Source organism: Melanostigma gelatinosum (assembly GCF_949748355.1).
Source record: "Melanostigma gelatinosum genome assembly, chromosome: 7".
Taxonomy (NCBI): Eukaryota; Metazoa; Chordata; class Actinopteri; order Perciformes; family Zoarcidae; genus Melanostigma; species Melanostigma gelatinosum.
Window position 1 is genome coordinate 5479418 of NC_136640.1, and position 18146 is coordinate 5497563.

The 18146-nt window shown below is 46.5% G+C and overlaps 1 protein-coding gene across 3 annotated transcripts; it reads right to left on the bottom strand.

Moving 5' to 3' along the window:
* Nucleotides 1–606: 606 nt before the first annotated feature.
* git1 (G protein-coupled receptor kinase interacting ArfGAP 1) lies at nucleotides 607–16993 on the bottom strand. 3 transcript variants are annotated; one of them, XM_079272484.1, is made up of 21 exons: nucleotides 16765–16993; nucleotides 13691–13824; nucleotides 13240–13352; nucleotides 12130–12235; nucleotides 11704–11790; nucleotides 11454–11584; nucleotides 11218–11312; nucleotides 11041–11083; nucleotides 10302–10328; nucleotides 9475–9523; nucleotides 8600–8672; nucleotides 7880–7977; nucleotides 6847–6958; nucleotides 6212–6336; nucleotides 4922–5074; nucleotides 3406–3762; nucleotides 2112–2183; nucleotides 1760–1836; nucleotides 1429–1602; nucleotides 994–1057; nucleotides 607–865 (listed from the first exon to the last, which is right to left on the bottom strand). In XM_079272484.1, exons 1-21 carry the CDS (start codon nucleotides 16814–16816, stop codon nucleotides 650–652), a joined length of 2358 nt encoding a protein of 785 aa, XP_079128610.1. In that variant the 5' UTR covers nucleotides 16817–16993; the 3' UTR covers nucleotides 607–649. The 3 variants fall into 3 exon arrangements, with proteins under 3 accessions (XP_079128610.1, XP_079128611.1, XP_079128612.1); XM_079272485.1 differs by lacking the exon at nucleotides 10302–10328; XM_079272486.1 differs by lacking the exon at nucleotides 3406–3762.
* Nucleotides 16994–18146: the final 1153 nt, after the last annotated feature.

Genomic DNA, 18146 nt, shown 5'->3' on the forward strand with positions numbered 1-18146 from the left:
GAGTGAGAGCGAGAGAGAGAGGGGGGGGGGGAGGAGAGAATGTCCCGACTCCACCTGACAGAGGGATGGAGATGATGTGGCGTAGCTCACGGTAGGACGATACCTACTTCCCTCTCTCGCAGCATACACTCCCTCACTCTCTAGCTCAGGTAAACGGGGGGGGGGGGACGAGTGACGGGTAAGAATAAATAAAGCGGTAACATCTCCGGATCCAGTTCACTGTACATCGCCGTCGTTGTGTTTTTCACGTATGCTTGTCACAGTTTTTAGCGGTTAATTATACACATCTGATTCCAACAGGTTATTTCGCTTGCAGCAGGCTGTGGGACCCTTCTACTTGTCCTTCCCTACTTCCTCTTCCACACTTGTGGATTTTCTCCTCCTCCGGTCCTCTGTAGTGTTTCTACTAAACAATCAATTCTCTTTGCTTTCATCCGATTCCTTTCCCATGCACGTTACAAACTTCTTCTTTCCTCATTGCGCCCATCGCCCCCCCGATCACTCCCCCTCCCTCTTTCTAACATCTACAGTGTGATCAGGTCTTCCCTCCGTCTCCCCTCTTCCTGCTGTAGAAGCCCCTCCCATCCCTCTTGGCCCACCCATGCATTAATGCGTTCCCTCTCCCCTCTCCATCCATGCATTTGTTGGGTCACTGTTTCTTCTCTCGAGTGGTGATGGTGACCAGTTGCTTGGCAGCCTTGGCGATGTCGTAGGCGCACTGGATGACCTGCTGAGTGAGGAGTTGGTAGTCCACGGCGGGGCCCCCGGGCTCCGAGGGCGCCGCCTTGCGGCACTCCACCTGCAACCGCGAGGCACTGGACGCCAGCAAGCGGAGGGAGCAGTGCACTGCATCCAACGCCGGGCGCTACGGAGGAATGAAGGGAATCAAAACTCAACTCGCATAGTGCAAACAGATCAAGACAGATGAGAAGAGACACACCGAGACAACGAGAGGATAGAGACACACCAAGAACAGAAACACGGGGAACTTACTTTGGGGAAGAGGGAGGCCATCTCAGTGACAGCTGAGTGGATCTTCTCAGAGCACGGAACAAAGCTAAAGAGGAGAGAATGGACTTTATTTAGCTTAGTAGCTGATGAGCTGAAAGAGGCAACAAGGTTGTCTGTAACAGTTCAAAGCATCATTTAGTACCAGACATTTTTATATACGTCCAAAGTACAACCACAGCATGAGTGCACAACTCCCTCAACAGTGGCTATCGCAATACGAACACCTGCATTCACCTGGTGCAGCTGTTAGTAAGTGTGGACAAGAGAATTTCTGAAAAGATGATTCTGGCTCTAGATGTCCCTGTGACTTCTCAATGTGTTATCCAATCAAGAGGCTCACTTGTCAGCGATGGTATAATGAGTATTGTTTATTCTGAGGCAGACAACATGTTTTTCCCCCTCTCTGGGTAGTCTTACCTGTCGTGTTTGAACTCCTGAGCAGCCCTGAGCAGCTCCTGGATGTTCTTGGTCACCTGCTCAGTCTTCAGTATCACGTCCTCTGTGCAGGGCAAGGTGGGGTCCGGCTCCCAGGCGTCCCCTCCTCCCTCCTCAGAGTCCCCACGGCCTTCCTCCTCACTGCTGCGGCCCATACTGACCACACAAACACGCCTTAATCAACACCTTGTGATAAAGCCGTCACAGGAGGACATTCCCAACTTTGACTGTTATTAGCAATTTATTACACCATTTCCCAAAAAGAATCACAGAATAACACACACTCATCGATGACGCGCAGTGTGTGTCTGACCTTAGCGAGAGCTCGTATGTCTGTGTGTTGTCGTAGTCGCTGTCAGTGCCGCTGCCGTGCTTCTCTGATTTCATCACCTGAGGAAAGAAACGGAGCAACAACACGCTCCATCAGGGCAATCATCACCCACCACACCAAACCTCCTGAACAAATAACTCCTCCCACAAATTTGTATTTGTTTTAGTATTTGATATTTGAAGCCCAATTTGGAAGTTTCCTGTCATAAAAAATCCAGTGTCTTTAGGAGACAGATTTTGACGCAAAAATCCATGATCTCAACCTCCCACGTAAATGGAGTGCAGGATCATGGAGGTCAGAAAATCAGTCGAGAAACCAAGCCGGTAGAACTGACCATGTATCGGCCCATCTCTGTAGATCCAGACAGATGATGGCCTCCATACGGCGCTGTACCACCCTTCCGTGCCTGTGAAAAGGAGGGGAACACACACGGACGAGGAGAGGAAGAGAGAGGTGGAGGGATAAAGATGAGAGGAGAAAGAGAGATGTGTGGACGAAGAGACGGAGAAGGGAATGAAAGATCAGCAGACAGATGGATGAAGAAACAAACGGGGGGGGGGGGGAAATAAAGAGTGAGGGGACAGAGAGAAGAGATGCTTTTATAAACAGCAGAAAAAACAAGATGAATGAGCCAGTGAGAGCAGCGGCAGATCAACTCGGCAGCTCACCCATCATCCCCTCAAGACCGCATGCCTCTATAGTTATCTAACACTGAAATGCAAAGAACTCTGTCAACGAGCTGGTGAAGAAGGACTGCACACATCACGTCTAAAATGGACTACACACTAACGTTGATCTCCATTATGATGATGCATAATGAGCAGCAGTGGGGCACAGTTGCATGTGAGAGAATCCTATTATACTATTCGATGAAATGGCAAACAATGCAATGACAGAGAGGATGCTTACATCCAGAGGATGCACGGCTGCACTGCAGTGAGCAGAGGGACAGACAGGTGAAGAGACAGACAGACAGACAGAAGGGAAACAGACAAACGGGTAAATCTTGGTGTACGGAGATGGAGACTCGGACACGACTCCATGGAGGTCTCCCTAGAATGGCTGACAGATGTGGTTGAGTGTCTGCATCCTGTAGCTTTCTGTTCGTTAAATGCTGCCGAATGCTAGAACTGGTCAAATGTCCTTCCCTTTGTGTGTGTGTGTGTGTGTGCACTCACATGTGTGTGAACAAAGCAAAGCCTGAATAAATTAAGCAGCTGTCTAACTGGGAGGTGAAAAAGGGTTGAGAAGGTGAAGATCAGAGGGTAACGAGCAGGCCGGAGAGCGCAGGAATCAGAGGCGTCCGCAGGCAACCAATCAGAGAGCATAACCCCTATTTCCCATCTTTCTCCTTCACGCCACAGTTATGCACTTCACCCTTCATGGTGCTGCAAATCAGAGCCGAGGTGTTATTGTTATTTGATAAACTTCACATTTAAATGGGGTTCAAGCGCAACTGGGCCTGTTAAAGAGAAGGATCGGGAACTGAGATGCAGGGAGGGGTAAAGTCGAAGGGAAATAGAGAGATCAGGATTGGACGGTCACCCGTCAATCAGGCGGAGAGAGCCAATCACGGCCACCGAAAGGAAGGTGGGAAGAAGAAGGGGGCCGGGGGAGTTCTAACTTACGTTGGCTGTGTTGAGGGGCTGCAGGCGGGCTGCCAGGGAGTCCAGGACTGGGGGACCATGGGCCGTGGGGCCGGGGGCCGCCCCCGGCTCGTACATTGAGAAGGCCTGGCGGTCCCTTCGGTGGGGATGGGAGTTGGGGGCGACCGAGGAGGGAGCCGACAGCCCCGGGGGGTCCCCTCCTGTCCCGAACCCACTCAAGCCCCCTCCGCCTATTCCTCCTCTCATCCCGCCCCCATGCCAGTGGCCTCCTCCGCCCCCCCCTCCTCCTCCGCCAGGTCCCCCTACCCCATGGCCAGCTGGCCCCCCAGCCTGCTGGCCCCCCCGCAGCGCACTGTTCTCTGTCTGCATCCGCGTGATCTACAGGAGAGGAGGAAGGGAGCAGGGAGGGAATGAGAGGATGGAGGGAGGGATGGAGGGAGGGACATGGGGAGGTTGAAGGGAAGGGAGGGGGCGTCAACTGAATGGTCAAAGACAAGCATCCAAAATCACAGGTACAGTAAAAGGCTCACACAAGCTCATACATGTTAACTCACATCAGCACCGGGGAGGGAGGGGATATGTAGTAAAGACACTTAAATAGGTTACATGTCGAAGTAGGGATTAGTTTTTGGGAATGGGATGGAAGAAAAGCATAGATATGTGTATGTGTGTGTGTATATAGATATAAAATGATATTGTTTTCAATGGTGAATGAGGGCTCACCTGCACTGAGGTACTTTAACCACATTATTTGTTATCTGCGGTGTTTGTGCACACAAGAGAGTGCTTACAAGTTCAACGCGTCACTAAATCCTCAAGTCACATTACGAAAATAAACACATGAATGAATCATGAGTCACATAAGCTGACACTAGCAGCCACTAATGAATACGACGAACTAATGATGATGACGACTCGCATAAAAACCAAATGAAGCGACCACCCAGGAACGTTGTTAAGTGAAAGCTGCCTGAGCTGAAAATGAGTATCTGTCGCAGCCCTCGCTCCGCATTAAAATGACGTCTGCTTTAGTTACTGGATCACACTGAAACGCTGTAACCACACACGTCTTCCAGGGACACCATTGTAGGAAACCGACAAGACTGTCAGGAATAATACATCAGCTTACAAAGAGATTAAAATATTCACTTGTCTCTCCATCATCCTGCCCTCCTCCTGTCTGAATCAACACTTCCTTCTCATTTTGCCACCCTGTCTCGTCTTCAATACTCTCCCTCTTTGTCTGGGCTGCATCCTCTATCTGATTGAACAATATATAACTTCTATATTTCAGGTTCTTGTGTCGACCTTTTTAAGAAACAATTGATGCGGACCTTTCTCGCTTCCTGCCATCTTTCCTGCCCCCGTTTGTTCTCTACTCTTATCAAATAACGGAAGAAGTGAGCTAAACTCCCACTTTCTGCTTTCTCCTTTGCTTCTCAACATTCTGCTGTGGTGAAGGTTCTGCACAAGCTGACCCCCTGGCCTCATGTCTCTGCCGGTCCTTTCCTCCGCCCTCGCCCTCCATCCTCCCTACCTCCTTCTGGAGCCGCCGGAGCTCCTCGCTCAGGTTGTTGTTGACCTTCATCAGCTGCTGCACCTTGGCTTCTGAGGAGGCCAGAGCCTTCTTCACCTCCAGGTACTCCTGCAGGGTGATGGGGCCGTCCGACAGGTCTGATGAGTCCATACTCTGGATGGATAGGACATACAGGCAGGCAGACAGATGGACAGACAGACAGACAGACACACAGACGGGTGGACAGAAAGGCACAGACAAAGTGAGGAAACTGACATTGGGAGACTTGGGAGGCTATTCCAGGGTAAAAACCCAATGTGGACCACCTCACATCTCTATGAATCTGCCGTTAACCCACCATTCTATCTTATATACAGTGTGTAATGTACGCAGTCTTTCTGCGGAGGTGCTATAAGGAAGGATTCGGGGTTAGGAAGTATGAATTTATGCCTTTTAAACTGGATACAACACATAACTGTGTGAGTGTGAGAGGACGTGGGCTGGCATGCAGCCTGGAGGGTCAGCACTACAGCTGATCTCACACACACATATAGACAGTGGTGCCTCAGTTCTTGCTCCCAAGGCAACATCTGGGCCCACTTCCTGTGACCCCGGGAGCATGCTCAAACACATGTCTTTACCACTCCCTAAAAGGCTGCATAAAACATCTTTCATTGACTATTCCTAAGAGCTCTTTGTTTACAAGTCATCCACCTCCGACCCGATCCATTTCTATTTTACTGTGACGCCTCCACTTAGTCCCAGAGACAACACAATGCATAACTGAACACACTGACATTTGATACGAGCGCAACAAATGAATGCACATATTTTTAGAGTGCAGATGGGAGTGGAACCTCACACTTGCGGTTTATCAGAGTTCTGCCCAATGAGCTGAACAAGTCCACAGGAAAAGGAGATAGTTACTGGTTTAGCTGTTTACTTTGTCATTTCTACCACTCCCACTCCCACTGTGCACCATTTCTCCCCTCTCAGTACACTCTCTCTCTCTCTCTCTCCGTGTATGAAACAATGCCTCTCTGACAAGCACTCAGAATAGCTGATGATGTCACTCAGGAGCTATGTGGCAGCGCTGACTGTGGCCACTCCCCGCAAAGCATGCTGGGACAAGCAGTCATGAAGAGGAAACCATGGAATACCTTTGCTAGCTAATGCGACTGCTTTTCCAACATCCCATTCGAGAGGAACGTGACTGAATTGCAGAGCAACATTTTCAAACTCGGCCTGTGCAGAGTTGTGTACGATCAAAACTAAACGGTGAGTGTGTGTGTGTGTGTTTTGGTATGATACCTTTGCACGGTTGCTGCGTTGCGTGTTGTTGTTGTTCTGGGTGGTCAGCTCGCTGTCTGTGTCTTCATCCGACGCTACGCTGTCGTAGTCATGCTGGTCATCGTCAATGCCCAGATCTAATGGGTCTGACAAAGCAAAACACGTACATCTATTACACTACTCAATATAAAGTGTAGCAGCCCTCCTCTTTCTTTTCATCTCTGCCTTCAGGAATGCTCAGACTGATAAGACTGCTCACTGATGTTGGGCCAGCTTCTTTTCTTATTTCACCGGGGGTTTCCATGTTGGTTTCACATAAGAACCAGTTGTTAGATTTATATTCAGAGGAAGATATACATGTAAACGTAACTCTTTAACAACGAATCCCAAAGACATCACCCTTCTTCCCTTCGTCACTAAGTTGCTGGACTGGAGCCCGTTCAACATGTTGCTGCTTGGAACAATAATCACGTTTGCTTCAAAGCTCAACATTGCTGTACAGAGCGGTGTTGCAAAAAGTCATGTGAACTGACAGATCCATCTATATTTGTAACTAGGTTACGTTATATGCCCTTGTTTCCTTTTCTTTAAAAAGCTTAATAATTGCCTTCAGCCCTGCGTCCTAATGTGCCTGTCCCTTCCTCCCAGTGTCTCACCAGTAGGGCTGCTGAGTCCTTTCCCCTGCTGTCTCCTCTTGGCGTCACTCAGGATGTCGATGATGAGCGTGGCAAACTCCCGCGCGTTGAAACGAGCCAGCTTCTGACGGCCCTGAGAGCGGAACGAGTCAGGAGTTAGAACGGGGGGGTTACTGGCATGAAAAAGGTCCTGAAGCTGTCTCATCAGTTGTGTGGAATACAGATACAATCCAGTCCACAGTCAGTGGTTCGCTGCCTGTGGGACTGCTGTGGTCAACGACCATGTGCTGCGGAAAAATACAGTCATACTTTAACACTCATCACACACACTATCAGAAGTGTGCTCACACACACACACACACACACACACGGAAAGAAACAATTACGCGAATATGCTGGCATCCATATAAGAGAATAAAAAGTCCCTTTCAAATGATGTGCTGATCTGGAAATACTGCACAAAGCGATGTGTTATTCAAAGCATACTTCTTTGGAAGACAAAAGGCAGGTAAAAAGTTCAACTCTAAATGCGTGCGAGTGTGTTTAACACCATAAATAGACAACACTTACTGACCACAGTGAAGTGCCCAATCAGGGGAAGAGCAAACATGAGCGACGCAGGTGTGTTTTTTACGGTGTGTGTTAGAAGTCGATGTTTACACTCATGAGCCACACGGATGAGGAGAAACTATGTGAGAGGACATATGGGAATTCTCTCTCACACACACTCACAGAGAGCGTGAGGGAAAGGGGGGGGCACAGATGGATTACATCGTTTCCGCCTCTTTCACAGGCGAAGAATATCCCTCGTCAATTTCACACTCATTCTCGGCCTCCCCCCAAAACACATACGCGGTCCAACTGTCTGACATATCCCTCTGATCTTTTTTTGCTTTTTGCTCGCAAGTTCTTTCACCATAGTTTCTTCTTTTTCTCAGTTTCATGATTGTGCACAGGTAAGAAATATCTACAACACCAACATATACGAGTGCATGCATGCCACCTGTGATTGTCTGCACTATAGGCTTGTGTGTGTGTGTGTGTGTGTGTTTACCTGGTTGCGTGTGGCAGAGTATTCAGGATTGACTGGAAGGAAGGGCACCGCGCTGCGCTCTGTTACCAGAGTGCTGTGGTTCTGGGTCGTAAGCCACACTGGAGACACAAATATCAAGCAAAAAATAAGTCTGTGTGTTTAACAAGGAACACCCAGTCCATCCACCCACACATGCATACAAACCAAAAAAAACATACAGTCGATCCTAAAACTGAATTCCGGCCCCTATAATCCACCGTTGTGATTTGAGCCCTCCCCCTGTGTGTGTGTGTGTGTGTGTGTGTGTGTGTGTGTGTGTCTTTGTATCCTTGCCACTTACCTGCGGTGCTTCTGTCAGAAAGCACAATTTGACTACTGAAGGAAAAGAGAGAGAAGAAATGGAAAAAAAGAAGGAGACAGAGCGAGAAAGAGCCGAGGAGGAGGAGAGACTCAAGTATTTCGGAGGCCCTTCCTCGCTCCGTCTCTCCTCCTCCCTCGCTCCGTCTCTCCTCCTCCCTCTCTCTCCTTCAACAGTCCCTTTCCTTTCCTTCTCACTCTGTCCTTCAAATTCACTCTCTGTTCTCTTCCTCTTTCCTTCTTAAACTTCATGTCAATGATGTCATGTTGGGGGTGTTTTGTATTACTTTAAACATCTAGTTTCCATATAAGGACAGAGTCAGCACACACAACAGATAAGTCTGCTTCATAGAAGGATGCGGCGAGGGAGGAGATTAGGCTCACCCGCATCGTTTTCTCTGCGATCGACCTCGTCATAGACGTCCATCGCCAGCTCCTCAAACAGCCGGTTGTTGAGCTGTCACACACACACACACAAGCAAATTGAGCCCAGATATATATCAACAGGTGTATTGGTACATGCACACACATCAGCGCTGCAGACGCCAGTGTGAGAACCAGGAGAGAGCAGAAGAAAACAGCTGAAGTTAGATTTTACATGACTAGATTTTACATTTACTGCCTCATTTTGAGACAGTTTGACAATATCACTCTCAAAATCATGATATTTATCTTTGTTGTAATTTTACCATTTCTATTTTTGTCAAAGTTTTACTGTATTTAGTTACCTTACTCTTATTGCTATTACATTCTATTTTGCACTGGTGTCAGTGTTACTCCTTTGACACTTAATAATTGTTATTCTATTGTTCATACATGTTTATATCTTTATTATTCTTCCGTCATAATCTTTGATCAGACTCTGGCTCAAGAATTTCCTTCAGGATGAATAAAGTTCTGTCTCATCTTATTACTGCTGAAACTCCTGCGTGATGACTTGCGAGTACTTTAAGTACTTTAACTGTTGATAACCGACCATCAGCTCTCAGTTTTTTTTGGATTACCGAACTGTGGAGCTGAACAGATGGCCCTGGAACGGACAAACAGAACTTTGGAAAGGAACAGAAAATCTGGCTGATACACCAACCAACCTTTTGAACCAATGTTTCTTAATTGCTCTCCGTTTACATTCATTTCAAGCACACAAGAAAACTCGCTCAATTTATTGACTAAAAACTAACTTGACAATTCTTACCATTTTCTGTAATGGAAATGAACAACAAGTCATCATTTAAACCTCACAAGTCAATCCAACTCACCGCTTGGAGCTTCTTCTTGGCGGCCTTGGCCAATTCTGAGAGGTCCAGACTAGAAAACACAGAGAACAACAGTCAGACAGTCGCCACAAAGATGCAGTGGAAGAAAGAGACGGAGGGAGAGGTTCAGGAGGAACATATGGATATGGAGAGAGTAGCAAGAGGTGAGGGGATGGGAAGGGAGTTTGGTTCGAAGAAGGGAACGGGGAGGATACATTTAGGGTGGGATGCCTGGGGTGTAATGGTGACTGACATAGAGCGGTCTAAAGCTGACAGCAGCTGTACAGACACAGGGACAAAGTGCATCTGTGATTTTGCAAGCTAGAGCGCTAGAAACTGTAAAACAGCTGCACATATTTATGTCAGTCAACTTTCCTACGATATGTTGCTCTAGACTCAAATGCGTTAGACTGTAATTAAGTTTAATTCACAGATATAAGAGCTAGAAATCAATTACCTGTCATCTTATTTCTGGGCAAACTATTGTTTATGTGGCCACATGCTAGTGTGCAAGGTGGACATATGGATATGACTGGTGTGATTCTCCGGAGCACAGCAACACCTGACTTACTGCAGGAGGCCCTCTGTCTCTATTTCCTTTCAGCTTTTAGTCACCGAGACTTTCTCCCCCCCATAACTAGCTGTGCAGCTGTATTTTCCAGTGATAACAGATTAAGGCCTAACAATCTCCCCACTGTGAAACCGCTGAAGAAGAAGATTGTGGTGTACAAGAAACATCTATAAAAGATGGGGGAGCAGACAGAGGGGACTGAAATGAAGGAAGAGATTCTGGGGGGGGGGGGGGGGAGGAACAAGGAAAGTAAAGATACCTCTGTGTCGGGCACTTAGGACGAGCTCTGGCTCCACCAAGCGCAGCGAAATGGAGAGAACAGAAGACGAGTGAGAAAAAGGAAGAAAGAGACAGAAAGAGGGGTAGAGAGGCCACATCAAAAACGCTTCAATTGTTATTATCAAGAGGAACCATTTACCAGAACAGAACAGATGCAAGTGGAGTCAGACTGCAGCTCAGAAGTAAAACACTTACTTACATATGCGAGTGTATTTTTAGGCTGCTTCTCTGACTCAGCTGAGAAAACCCCAGCAACCATCAAACATTTTGAAAGAAGCTGTGCCAAGTGGCACTGAAGTTGATTTATCATAACCTGACTGTGCACTTCTGCACCTCTCAAATCAAAACCTGCAGTTTAGGAGTTATAAACCAAGCACACCTCAAATATCTAAATCACTGCAGGTACCGGTCATAGCTTTGATCGGCATTCACCATAAACAGCCGCCTTTCACAGAGACCTCCTTTAATTACCTCCTTTTTTTTGGGTGGGGTTACATATACTGTGGTGCCACCCTCTGGTCACAACACTAAACTGCATCAGTACCAATTGACCCACGCCAGGGAGACGCAGTGAAAAGAGGAATGGAAGTATAGTCAGGTAGCTACAAAGTCCAAGTATACCAACAAAGACACTTCATGCAATCAAACCACACCATGCATGCAAACGCAAGGGAAGCATGACCAATGTATGACTAAAACAACAGCGTCATGGTGCATACCTGTCTGCCATTTGAGGAATGATATAATGGCCATTCTTGTGATCTGAGGAGAGGGAGAGGGGGGGAGGAAAGAGGAGAGGAGACTGAACAAGTGGATAACAGCTGCCGCATGTCACTGAGGTTAACTGCAACGTACGAGGGCATGTGAGGCGCACACCAACGGGTGCAGTGGGTTACCTGGACGCCGTCCACAAAGGTAGAAAGCTAGTCTGTCCGTCAGTTCGTACTGGCACTCTACCAGCCGCTCTGCTAGCTCGATATGGCCCGCCTGCCTGGAACACAACACAAACAATTCCACCTTCTTGTTGGGTTTTTGCTTTTCCTCTCACCGTTCTCCAAAAGCAGATTCCATTCGAGATTTGATTTAAACGCAAACAGTGTTATTAGCGAAGTGCGTTTCCACTGTTTCGTACCTCGCGTAGTCCATAGGCGTGCGTCCGTTGATGTCCGGTGCTCCGGGGTCAGCACCGTACACCACGAGCAGCTCGGCCTGCAGGATCTGCCCTGCCTTGGCCGCCACATGGAGCGGGGTAGTGCCTTTCTCCTGGAGTTGGACACGCAAACAGAGTCAGGACAAGAGCATAGACCTGGCATAAAGAGAGTAACTGAACAGCACGGCTCATTTCTAGACGAAGTGAGTCAGCGAGTAGATTTTGTCCTGACCGGGTGGAAGAAGTTGGCCTGAGCGCCGAGGGACAGCAGCCGAAGACACGTCTCCAAACTCCCCGTCCGCACACTCGAGTGCAGTTGCTAATTAAGAAAGCAGAGAAACACAGAGTGTCGGGGGTGGAAATATTAAACGTCGTGAAGAGACAGAAACAGACAGAATCCTCTTATTAGCCCGATGGAGCGCCGCAGCATTAGAGATCATCATTACATCCTGCTGTGTCATTCAGACCACTTCCTGCCAGGCAGTTAGCGTGCATGAGTGTGTGTATGAGTGTGTGTGTGTGTGTAGAGGTGCACATGTACGAATGTGAGGTCTCCCACTGATATCTTTAAATAAAACAGAATTGCATACATGCAGTTCAGCAACATTTGAACGGGCTGATTATGTGGAAACCCTGCTGTGAAGTACTGAGCCCTCACCTTGCTGAGGTCCTTGGTAGTGACGCCGTCATCATCACGGCAGGGCAGCTTGTGCACAAAGGCCAGCATCTGGTATTTGGCTCTGATGAACTCGGACTTAGTGGGACTGGACCAGAGTAGAAGATCAGATGGTTATCAATAAATACTTAATTAATCCCTCTTTGGGGAAATTTCATTTTTCCACTCCGTTGTTATTTTTCCGTTACACACAGAGGCCCAAAATAAAGTCACATGCATACACAGGATGTATAGAGAGGCATTATTTTCTGTACAGAGATGTCAAAGTGATGCCACACTCAGGCACTCTGAGCAGTTAGGGGTTGCTAAAGGGCACCTCGGCAGTACCCAGCAGGGGAACCGGCACCTCTCCAGCTACCGCTCTAAACTTGAACCGGCCACTACTAACTACTGCCGCCCCACGACATTCAAACCTCAGAAAAAGTGCATTCATCTGTGTTTAAGTTTCAAGTTTTTTTACTGAATGTATTTTGGAGTGAAAAGCAGCTCAAGCTTTGAGTTCCCTTTATCTCCTTCTCCTTTGTTCCTTAAAGCCTTAAGAACTCCGCTACACGCCTAAACAAGACTGCGGTTTCTCAGCAAAGCCTGAGTTCCTTCACATCTGACTGAATGAGCCACAACTGATGGGTTTCTAGTGGTTTACTGCTTGTTTTACAAAGGCAGTTACACAAAATACAATACTGTAAATGTTAAGGGATTAGGCAGAATGTGCTTCCACACATTATTGACATGACACATTAAGTTCAGGGAACAAAAGATGCTGTGCAGGTCCAACTCCTGATCTCACGACACTCCCATATTCACATTTCAACCCAAATGAAGCACGACAAACCTACAGCGACAAACCCTATCCTGTGTTTAGATACACAAAAACCCTGAGAACAGAACAATATTCATTAGGTCAGCGTTACATGACCACGAGACGACTGTTTGGAGGGCATTAAGGAACAATCGGCTGCAATAGCTCTTCGCCACTGCAAACAGCAGTTAAAGGTTATATAGCATTCCTGTGCAGCAGGGACAATCATTTCCCACAGCAAAAGCTTGATAGTTTTGTTCCGTGTATTTTGAGCCTGTAGGGAGTATACTTACTGGACTTTGTCCTGGGGGTTGGGTTTCCTACGACCGCTCTGTACCTGAGCAGGGTCCAGGAGACTGTGTTCCCATATGGAGTTGGCCCCGTTACTGGCCAAGGTCTGGACCATCTGAAACGCACATGCAGCAGGGCCTCAGTGACGGTTCACCGCAATGCAAGTACATTATAAGAAGAACCTGGTGTCCCCTTAAAGCCCAAATGCTATATTGTTTGTTCGCTTTCATCACCAAAAAGCTAAAAAAAAGAGAAGATGTACAAACAGATGAATATGAATATATTTGAACATAAATAAAGAATACACAACAACAACAAAAAACAGATGGAAAACCTGTGGGAATGGATTTGCTTCCCCAGTGCTGAGTCAGATTTCTGTACGAGTCGTCACCTTCTGGACCTCAGGTGGTGCATTTGCTTCAGCTTCCTCCACCCTTCCTTTCTCAGCCTTACCTGCAGCAGTGCGGGAGGCCATCCGCTGTGCCTCAGGTGCTTGACTATGGAGATATGGCGGCCCAAGCTGCGGTGGACTGAACAGCATTCATCACAGATCAGGACCCCGCGGTTGATGCTGGTCCAGCCCGGGTCTGACAGGGAAACAGAAAGAGATGAATGCTATTACCATATTATATATTACGGGTTATACGCATGTGAAAAGGGGAAATGTTGAAGGCAATATCACGAATGTGCATGCTTCTACGAGGACATACAGACCAGGCACATTAGAACCTTTCAGTCATAAGCAGCTTGGTAGGAGACCAGCGCCTCACTGGCTGCGCCAAACGTCAGATCTACTAGTTTACGACAAGAACAGAGGTTTCCATAACAGCATTTGGTTTTTGTTTTAGTCTGGTCAGTGTGATATTACAGTGGCGAGCATAATGCTGGGGGGGGGGGGGGGGGGGGGGAACGTCACTTCTTTCAGTGTGAATGAGCTCAGAATGGGCCATAGCGTCATAGAGTCTGGGTCCCATTTATGCCCCCAGGAGCCTGATGTGATGAAAAGCTCACAACTCATATGGTCTGCAATATCAAAAGAATAATATGCAGACGTAGATGCACATGATGCATTCACAAACACACACACACATCTACTGTCTGCATTAGTCACTCTCAGGCAGGGATAAAACTGTCTGGGCTTAGGGCATTAATGGAGCTAAAATAGTCCATCATCAGATGAACTGACACGCTTGCAAGTGTTTTCGCCCCGCAGAAAAAGTAGCAGCGACGCAAAATGGCTTTGATAAGAGCTATAGCCTAGTTTAGGACAGTAGCCCGTGGGCTTTGAGGGCTGGACTGCAGCAATTTAATTCCTTAATCTTCGTAATAAATATAAAAACTCCCACAGGCTACGCTATCCGCTGGGCTCGCTGGATCAATATGAGGATACACCATTAAGCTATTAGACCTGAAATTATTGGCAGCGGGTATTGGCCAAATCTGTAGCATGACATAATTTAACCTAAAGTTAGTCCAATATATTAATAAAACATAGACATGTGTTTTTTAAGCCTGCATAAAAACATGTATTACAATAAGTATTCATAGTGCTGAAATAAACACTGTAACTTTTGCTTGCACATAATTACATCATTTGTTTCTACACTAAAGCTTAGCTTTAATTCAATATCCAGGAGTAACATGTATAGGTCTCGCTTGCTTTATCTTCTCTAAGTTTTGCTTTTTAAACCCGACCAAACACCGGTCACAGCGTCAACAGAATCATTTGACAACACAGCACGATGAAGGAATTCGACGCCACTGTCAAAACTGCTCTAAACGCTTGCATACAATTGCATCTGTGCTCAATAAAGAGTTTACTATCATGACAACGTGATTCATTGTTGCTGTAAACTGTGCAGATTGCCACGGCATGACATTAAAGCCTCCTGAGGCTTGGACTGGGAGTATCAGTGGTCCTTTGTAGCCATGCCATCGAGTTGTCCCCATGACACAAAGCCGGGGTAGTAGGGAGGTGGCTTGTCACCAGTGGCTAGGTCAGCACTTTGCAGAGCGCACTGCGTGTGTGAAAGGAGCCGATGGTAGTAGAAGAAATATACAGCTCCTAACAGGTACACCAACATTATGAAAAACTGTGTATTAATCTGAGAAAACCCAAGTAAAGAAACAATTACCTTGCAACATTCTCTGTCTCACACACACACTGACCATACTGTAAATTGCTATGGCGTTCACGGAAACTGGGGTTGTTTAGTGCTGGCCAGTTTATGCAAGAGGACAGACAGCAGGAGGGTTAGTAAATATAATAGCAGCAGGAATGTGGTTCAGGTCAGAAAGCAGAAGCAAGGTGCAGTCGGCATGCTTTTGAACACTGAGCAGTAGAGCTTTACAACAGTTTTGCACACACAGAGACACTGCTATCAGGGGGAGCAGCTGTAGAAATGCATGTACAGACGAATCAATGTAAGCAACACACACACACACCAATGAACAAGTGCTTTAAACTAGGCATGAGGGCATGGGAGGCTACAAGGCATGAGAAGGGATACAAAGGTTGATTTGGCACTACCTCACTTTCTGACAAACACAGATGGGGGTAAACGAGGTAAACAAATCTACAAACACGGATACTCATCGTGGTGGTCATACAATATGGGCAACATGTTGCTTTTCTCTGGTGAAGTCACAACATATTTATTCGTTGCGACTTCATTGTGAATCAGGTTAAATGTTCCACTTTAGGGTGGCTTTCAAATGAATTCCCTCAGCGTTTGTAAAAATGTAATTTCTAAACTACGGAGAAGCCTAAAAATACAGTGAAATAAATGAGTATTTTATAGAAACCTTAACTCAATAAGGTAAGCTCTTTCGTGGTTTTCCAACAATCTACGGAAACTGCCAATAACTAATGTCAGATTCCTTTAAAAGGACTAACTGAAGGCGCGTTAGCCGAACCCGATTAGCAATAACTTGCCGTTTAGCAAAAGTTAGCTGGAGTAGCTAACATTGAAGCTAAGCTAGCCAGCTATACAGCCTCAAAACGCCGCTGGAAAGAGCTAACATTAACACAGCCTATAGGAAATATAAGTATGACGCTGGTATATTGTGTGTGTAAGCTAAATGTTTAACAATCGCTAGCAACGCAGTGAGTTACAATCGCCTGCTCGTTAGCGAGGCTAAGCTAACGCGATGAGAAGTCTGTCCCGGTTACGAAAAATCAAAACAAACGTCTCTTCAACAAGGAAGGCGACATAAATCTGACACTGATCCACAATGCAGAATATTACGTGGTTATCCTCGCATATGGTCAAATAAATGTGCACATCAAGCCGCTTAATTAACGTTGAGCAGCTATTAGCCACATATTTTCCCGTTGTGGTAACACGCCTATTTTTCACTGTTTATTTTGGGCCTAAGCGAAGCTTGGGAGCCCTGGCCGTTTTCCTGCTCTGCGAACCCGCTGACAGTGACAGCTGCTTCGGCCCTTATTGTCCCACCGTATCGCCCCCCGACGTATTGTTCCAAGTAAAGTGGTCTATTTAGGATTTATTTTTCCTCCTCCCTACCTGGCGCACTGCAGTCGGCGCAGACTTCTGTCCTTTGTAGCTTTCTTGACATCTCGAAAGTCGGTGGATGGCGGTGATGATGTGGTGGTTCGCCCTTACTCCCCCGGAGCTACCGACCGACGTCTGCTGTCTCCCGATGCGGCCCTTGAATCCCCGGAAGCCGGGTGGTGTGATCGGTTTTCCCGGGGCCAGCTGACAGTTGGATTTCCCGTTTGTTCCTGCGGTCTCTTCGCCCACGTCCACTGCCGAAGTCAAGCCTGGAGCCAGTGCTATGCGAACATGGTTAATCCGGCTGTTTGTATGAACCTCATAACGGAATATTTACTAAATCTGTTCGCTGCATTGCCTGCAACTCACCGGGAGACGGCAGCTCTCTACCTGTCAGTTTCCGCAGACACACACACACACACCCAACATCCCTGCAGCCTACCTACGGAGCGGCAGGGAGGGGTGAGAGGGCAACAACAATCATGCTGTCATTATTTAGGGAAGGTGGGTTTCATAGACAGATCAAACTCGACTAAAACATAGAAGAGTCCACTCACCAACATATTTTGTTTACATGTTGCTGGATATTTACGAACATAATTTAAATGTAAGATATTGACCAAGACTTACTTTATCTCCTTAAAACATCAATATGAGGAGTGGTTCATTGGTAGCCTATTTACTGCAGGTATTGAACTTTTAAACTTGTCATTATTGGCAAAATAAGGGGCATACCTTTGACAAACTTGTGTTTTAATTTTTTTTTAAACGCTTTCGGCTCATTCATAGATTTGGTAGCAATCAGATGAATAAAATACATTCAACAAATATGTGGAATATCTTTCTGTTGCTATTATTATTATTTTTAGTATTATTAATCCTGCTGTTATTACTGTTTTTTAATAATCATTTTGATTCCATTATATCATACAGTTAACAACACACAAATTCAAACACAACACGCAAAAATAAAAAAGACTCACCATACATGGGACGTAGAGACAAAACATAGATTTCATTCAAATTAAACTAACTTGCATGTAACAAAGCAAAGTGTTGTGCATACAACTGAAGCATGACACAACAAAAACACTGACGAGGGAGAGGATTTGACTTGATTTAGACTTTCAATTCATGCATTAATGCATTTATTTCTGAATCGGTTTACTTGGTAGGCCTATATCTTGCAGTCAACGTGTATGCATACAATCCATATATGCCCCCCCCCCCCCCCCCTACAGTATAGCACTACTTCAAGAGTCCTGTAGGGGGGTTATGCTAGATAGTTTCCTTCTAAACATTTGTGTACAATTTCTGCGGTTCTTTTTTTCACGATACGTCTTTATCACAACATACTTGACAGCGGATTGGCTGAGTGTGCGCACATTTCATTG

Excerpts from the sequence above, each read along its gene's own strand:
- git1 (XM_079272484.1), bottom strand. The coding sequence starts at position 16,816 with ATGTCAAGAAAGCTACAAAGGACAGAAGTCTGCGCCGACTGCAGTGCG. Across the intron at positions 1,058-1,428 it reads CAGGAGTTCAAACACGACAG|CTTTGTTCCGTGCTCTGAGA; the intron begins GTAAGACTACCC and ends TCTCCTCTTTAG. Across the intron at positions 866-993 it reads TGGCCTCCCTCTTCCCCAAA|CGCCCGGCGTTGGATGCAGT; the intron begins GTAAGTTCCCCG and ends ATTCCTCCGTAG.